General features: G+C 31.9%; 1 protein-coding gene across 2 annotated transcripts in view; it reads left to right on the forward strand.

Annotated features, from left to right (window-relative positions):
* The first annotated feature begins 962 nt into the window (after positions 1–962).
* LOC119835206 (TBC1 domain family member 9) overlaps positions 963–7,210 on the forward strand; it is a 14,847-nt gene continuing 8,599 nt past the window's right edge. The window contains exons 1-9 of one of the 2 annotated variants that reach the window (XM_038359907.1): positions 963–1,176; positions 1,280–1,446; positions 1,625–1,792; positions 2,034–2,130; positions 3,312–3,575; positions 4,177–4,441; positions 4,720–4,922; positions 5,955–6,075; positions 6,386–6,665. In XM_038359907.1, coding sequence (XP_038215835.1) covers positions 1,133–1,176; positions 1,280–1,446; positions 1,625–1,792; positions 2,034–2,130; positions 3,312–3,575; positions 4,177–4,441; positions 4,720–4,922; positions 5,955–6,075; positions 6,386–6,665 — 1,609 coding nt within the window. In that variant the 5' untranslated portion in view covers positions 963–1,132. Of the gene's footprint in view, positions 1,177–1,279; positions 1,447–1,624; positions 1,793–2,033; positions 2,131–3,311; positions 3,576–4,176; positions 4,442–4,719; positions 4,923–5,942; positions 6,076–6,385; positions 6,666–7,210 lie in introns of both variants that reach the window. The other variant, XM_038359906.1, reaches the window with a different exon arrangement.

Raw genomic sequence — 7,210 nt, forward strand, 5'->3', positions numbered from 1 at the left:
ACCATTATAAAAACACCTGACTGTTATTAAAATACAATTTTTAGACTAACAACATGTCCAACCACAAAAAGTCCTAAAAATTAATGTTCCCATCGAAATGACGAAATTTAACGAACCTTATTCTTTTTCTATTTTTTATTTTATTAAACATAAAATTTGCTTCGGTAAAAAGCTTGCATTAATGGAATTATAATATACATATTGACTTCAAATGAGACCCAGAGTTACGCGAGAATTATATTCATAGGTACAGTGTTAGGTTTGAATGTGCCCCGTTAACAAAGTAGGTTATTAAAACTTTTGTCTTTTACATGGTTTTTTATTTACTATCCGACATATAGCAAAATAGTTGGATCTGTGTGTGAAGGCGTAGGTTTCACAATGGCCAGTGATTGGCATATATAGTGTACTAGCTGCGCCCCGTGGTTTCACCCGCGTAAGTCCGTATCCCGTAGGAATATCGGGATAAAAAATTGCCTATATGTTATTCCAGTTGTCCAGCTATCTACGTACCAAATTTCATTGCAATCGGTTCAGTCGTTTTTGCGTGAAAGAGCAACAAACACACACACATCCTTATAAACTTTCGCATTTATAAAATTTGTAGGAAGTAGGATACGATAATGGGCCCTCTTCATAGTCAACGGCGTTGGCCCAACAATAGATCGTCGATTTTTGCCGTAAATCGATATCAGTATGACCTTATTAGGGGTCTATATTTTTATACTAATTCATTTATCGAATAAATTAAAATAATGGCTCAGTCCTGCAAAAATAGCATACTGCAATATGTATAATAATAATTGCTGATGGATAATGCTCGCAATAATTTATGATCGTTTGATGAGCCAACACTGTCGATTCTGAAGAGGGGTAATTACATAGTACTAAAATTGTTATCAAAGGCAATACAGATTTATTGAATCTGTCAATAGTGTCAATGTCACACTGTCAACAGGGAATGAAAAAATTGTCTTTGCTCGGTTCTTACATCTTTGCTTTCACTGTATGTTTATATTGCTTTACAGTTTACTGCTTTTAAATAATGTTACGTACTTGTGATGATTGAAGATGGTTAGATTCTATATCTAAAGAATAATTAGAATATTCCTGTCATAGTGAGATTGTGAACATGTGGGTTAAACCTCAAGAGGTTTTTATAAAGAGTGCACTGTGGTAATTAACTTCTCATTCAAATTATACCTTTTGCGTTTTATTGTGTATACTTTGTGTTGTTGAGATGTTAGACGTACATTACAAACCATATTTTTTCTCATAGGGATTGTGACGAGACATCATTATATTTTGTGCTGCAAAGGAGGAAAGGCCATGGAAAATCTAAAGGTCTATCTTCGCTTTTAGTGGGTACTTTAGATAGTGTGCGAGATACAAAACCAGCGCCATACAGAATATTACACCAGACACCAAATTCTGAAATTTATTACGGTAAAGAAATAAAATTGCATAAAATTTTAGTAACACAGTTGATTAATTTTAAAAATAAGACACTGTTATCTTGATATTTGTTATGATCCCTGTTTATTCATGTGTATTTTATTTGATAAATTTGTTATTATTCTTACTAGTACTATATTGTAAAGCAGATATTTAAAAAAATTTCCAGTGATAGCAACAGCATTAACGGAACAAGAAATAAAACAAGACTGGCAATGGTTATTTGAGAATGTTTGTCCTACCCTACACTCATTTGATACTGAAGAGGAAGTTACAGAATTTGTTTGTTGTAAAATAAATTCTATAATTGCTACTGAACAAGACAATTTTACTGAAGGTATTAATATCACTTTTATAACAATAATAACTGACCCAGCAAACACTGCTCTGCCTTACTCTTATCATTTAGGGGTATGAAAAATATATGTTGTCGATTCTGAGACATACCCAGTATGCACACAAAATTTCATAAGAATCGGTCCAGCCATTTCGGAGGAGTTTGGTAACTAAAATTGTGACATGGGATTTTCTATTATTACTATGATTAAAAATGAAATTCAATTATGACTTGTTTTTAGATGAAGACACAATTAATTATAAAAATGTGGATTATGACTTTCACCAAAGATTTGGAATGCCCAAAGATGAAAAACTTGTATGCTACTACTCCTGCAGGTAACTTGATATTAATTTAAAATATTTTAAGACCTTATTCTTACACTTACACAATTCATTATTGATGAAATTACTACTCCGCCTCATGATAAAATTTTTCCATTGTATTTTTAAATATTTAAAAGTACTTTTATAATGCTACTTGCACACATATGTAAGCAGTATACTATGTATATAAAAATAGACATTATTTAAGTATTGCCATTTGTAATCTGTCAAACTTACAATTAAGTCTCTCATGGGCAAATGAAGGGACATGTCATAGTAATAATTTGTTGTACTTTACCAAAATTTTAATGGTTTTGTGTAGATACAATATTGAAGAAATTTTTAATTGGGTTGAGATTCTGACGTATCGGCCACCCATGATCCCGCCTAAGCAATAGAATTTTGTCTACACTTTTAGTTTTGTTTTTGTAAATTCTTTGAAAATATCTCTCATAAAGGATTTGAAAACTATGAAACAAAAAATTTAACCCTGTATTTTATACTAATCTGTCAATATAATGCTGTAATACTAGATGGCCATTGTTTATATAATTTGTATACCAAACCAATAGGCAATGAATCAGCTTTCTGATTCATAAGCAATTATTGTTTATATTCATGTCATGACTTGACAGTCATTAAATTTCAACACTTTCCTTTTATTATTATTGTATATTTTATGATTTTATTTAATTACAATTTATTGTTCAAGTTCTGCTCGTAGAGTTTATTATATGTTGAATGTTGATTGTAGAAAAGCTCATTTCAGCAGCAATGCTCCATAGAATTTATATTGACTTGGTAATACTTTATTTATGATGGGTGTAGACTGAGCTATCATAGGCAGCCATTGTCCCTTCATTGGCGTCATATTCGGCATGATGATGAAGATAATTAATAGCTGACAAACATATTTAATTTTTTTTTTATGTGTGTAAACATTCTATTCATTCATGGGATATACCTTTTTTAAACCCTAGAATTGTCTTGATTTTTGTGAAAACTATGGACACTTTCAAACTTTGGTTGATTTTAATAGATTTTTGATTTCTTAGATCTTCAATGATGCACATTGTTGCATCCTTGTCATAAGTAATGTAGTATATATTATAAGGATGTTTGGCTTTCTCGCCTTAACATGGACTTATTGAAAAGTTATTGTTTTTATAAAAAATATTTTTGAATTCATTCAGCTACTGGAAAGGAAAGATGCCAAGACAGGGATGGATGTATCTGTCAGTGCATTACATGTGCTTCTATTCGTACATATTTGGCCGGAATACAACCTTGAAAATAAGATGGGCGGATGTCACGGAACTCGCGAAAACCAACAGCCTTCTCTTTCCCGACTCTATTAAAGTTGTCACAAGAGACGGGGAGCATCATTTTACTATGTTCTTGAAGAAAAACGAGACATTCGCTTTGATGCAACAGTTGGCTAACATAGCAATGAAACAGTAAGTACTTTTTAATAACAGCTGTCTTTATTTTAAACGTTAGGAGACAAGTTAGTACCCATAATGCCAATGTTATGTATAATTAGACGAAGTGTGGTTCACATAGGAAAAGAGCTTAAAAATAATAGAAATATTTACAGTAAACAATAAGCTATAACACCAATGGAGTTGGAAATAGTGTTTTACAATTTATAATATTCTATTGAATAAATTTTATAATATCCAGTTCTATTACTACAACATTGTTCTCTATGATTACAGTCTATTTCTGTTATTTATATCACTAACACTCATCACGAACCGAACATGACAATTAGTCTAATAAAATATACAAGTGATAAGCAACATTGTATCCATTAAATATGAAAAACTAGCTGCGCCCGCGGTTTCATCCGCGTAAGTCCGTATTCTGTAGGAATATTGGGATAAAAACTTCTTATATGTTATTCCAATTGTCCAGCTGTCTACGTACCAAATTTCATTGCAATCGGTTCAGTACTTTTTGCGTGAATGAGTTAGAGACACACACACATCCTTACAAACTTTCGCATTTATAATATTAGTAAGAAGGATATAGGATAATACCTACATACTATTTTAGGTTGATAGATGACAAGTCTGGCAGTTTTAATATAGACAAGGAATTATTAACAAAACTCAGTAAAAACGTACCAAAGAAAGCTTCCTTTTTAAAACGAGATTTGGATGCAAGGAAGCAATCAAATTTGTACACGTTACGATTCCGGTTGCCTCAAACGGAGAAGTTGGATGGTACCGAAGAGTGTACTTTGTGGACTCCTTATAATAAACGTCATAACTATGGACGATTGTACTTGTCACAGAATTTCATTTGCTTCGATAGTCGGGTATGTATGTTCGAAAATAAATAACTAAAGAAAAAATATTGATAGTGATGAAAATATTTTTAAAAAATAATTTTTATCATCCTGAAATGTATCTATTTGATAAACAGCTACTATGGTTCTAGAAAAAAAAATCTAATATAATAAGTTATAATTTATCTCCATGTAAAAAATAATTAATTTGTATTAACTAGAATAGATATTATAATTAGTGCTGTTAATAATTTCTTATCATATTAGTAGTTGTTAAGTTATATTATTATAATATTCATCATTCACAGGTATCAAACTTAGTCCGTGTGACAATACCACTCCGGAATGTGTACCAAGTTGAGAAGGCAGATTCTGGTGGGATTGGAGGCTCTGGGGAGTCTGGGAGCATTCTCATCACCACGTCATACCACACCAGCTTCCTGTTCGGCAACATTGCGGATCGAGACTTCCTTGTTCACAAGATATCGGAGCTGCTAGCTAAGTTACCCAAGTATGTACTTGTAATTAACGAAATTTCACTCATATACTGATTTGCAATTTAATAATCCAATTGAAAACATTTAATTTTTTATAAACCCATGATAACAACATTTCTTATTTTGCTATTGTGAATTTTTTTTTGTTGCATATTTTATTAGAAAATAAATTAAAACGAAAAATTATGTGAATGACGTCATATATAAGTAGAACTAAGATATTCTTATGTTAAATTTGGACCAGATATAAAAAAAGGTTCTTAAGTATATTATTGTGACATTTACAGTAATTACAGTATTATTTCTTTAAATATTTACTTGCTCAGGAAAAGCTGTATTCCTGGCCGTATGAATTTTACGCTTTCTACATTTTTTAAAATTTTGACAAAGGCAAAAATAGGTACAGTTCTTATTGTTCTAGTTTGATTAATATAAAAAACAAGTAACTTAATATTGTGTAATGTTGTCAATTTCAGAATATACATAGCTTAGTATATAATTTATGAAATTTATATTTAGTTTTTTTTGCTTTATTAGTTTGAATTCGATTTTAACAACTTAGAACGGTCGTATCGATCCTATCGTTTTAACACCATTTTGTGACGTCATAGGTGATAATTCATACAAAAAATCTTAGTTAAGAAATAATGTTTGTATTTAAAGTATTTAAGAGTTATATGAATAAAAAGTTATTAAAATACAAAAAGTAAAACGTATTTTTCAAATAACGTTTGATATGTCATTCACTTATAAAAGTTATTGACGTTTATATTATTAGTTCGATCGCAAAGCATACCAGTTTTGTTGATAATATAATCATTAAACAGTAAGTTATAACCAGTTGTTTAAATTAAAACAACTTAACAGTTAACAGTGTTGCGTTGTAAGTTATAGCTACCGGCAATCTCGTTCAATTGAAGATACATTTAACTTGGATCATCACGAGGGACCTAACTCATCACAATCACCACTAACAGCGTTGGGAATAGCTCTAGTAAGCAACTTATATCCCATTTAAAAGTGTCGATTGACAGTGATATGTGCAGGGAAAAAGGGGTGAAGGCGGTGGCAGGGCGGGAGGAGGGGGAGTGGACACCCCAACCCCCCCTCATGACGCTGTTCAAGACTCACCAGACGTCTTCCATAAAGCAGATACAACAGAAAAAGGTGGGGGTAATACTGTGAAACTATGTACTGTCTTGATTTTTTTGCTTTATTAAAAAAATAGCAAAATAAATTCTGTCACAGAAAAATTCTTATTTTAAAAATTTTGGTGTCCATCAAATCTTCTATATTAGCAGAAATTTTTTATTGTTTTGGCACTAAATTTCGTGTTGAACTTTGTACAGCTGTGGATTCATAAAATTAAGCGATGAAATAAAGAAGAAAATATGCTGTCACATACAATGCTAATCCCCAAAATGTTTAAAGCAATAAAATTACGCACACGAGTCTAATAAGGTGTTTATTTTCGCAGGAAAAGCAATGGGAGGACCACATGGCAGAAGTAGGCCGGGGGGTAAGCATGTATCGTACCACAGAAGGTAGCGAACTTGTAGTAAAAGGGATTCCAGAGTCTTTGCGAGGTGAACTGTGGAGTGTGTTCTCCGGTTCCATCCTGCAGAAGGTCCAGAACAAAGGGTTGTACGAGAGGCTGGTGAAGGAAGCACTGTCTTCCAAGAACCAGGCCAATGATGAGATTGAGAGGGATTTGCATAGGTCACTGCCAGAACATCCGGCTTTTCAGAATGATGTTGGTAAGTTTGTCAATAGTTCTGTTAGTTTTTTATATGGAAAATTTAAAAAAAAAACATAGAAAAGCCCTCGGCATAATGGTCCGGTAAGCGATAAGTTCTGGATTATCAGAACACAAAACGGTGCTATAAGCTATAACTGTTAAAAACTATTTTTTAAACTGAAGTAGACTGCATTTGTAACATGCCAAAAATAGGTGAATAATTAATTTGAAACTTAATTTATTAACACGATATGGTCTAAGATCCGGCCGCGTGATTTATACGTTCATATGTTTGATTAATAAAATATAATTTTTATCAATATTAATAACTAAACCAATGCAGATCCGCAAAGGTGCCCATCCAAATTTGGCCGCAATTAATTCCAATTAAAATGTAATCAATTATTTATTTATTGAACTATCACGTTCACTTGTAATTGTTAAAAGATATATTTCATTAGAAAGAAATGTGAGATACCGAAAAAATTCAAGGTGCCATCTCTCACTTGGCCGCAACCTAATGTCAGCCAGGTGTAAACAGGTATACTTTTGTTAAATATATAC

The sequence above is a fragment of the Zerene cesonia genome, chromosome 20, assembly GCF_012273895.1.
Source record: "Zerene cesonia ecotype Mississippi chromosome 20, Zerene_cesonia_1.1, whole genome shotgun sequence".
NCBI classification, from domain to species: domain Eukaryota; kingdom Metazoa; phylum Arthropoda; class Insecta; order Lepidoptera; family Pieridae; genus Zerene; species Zerene cesonia.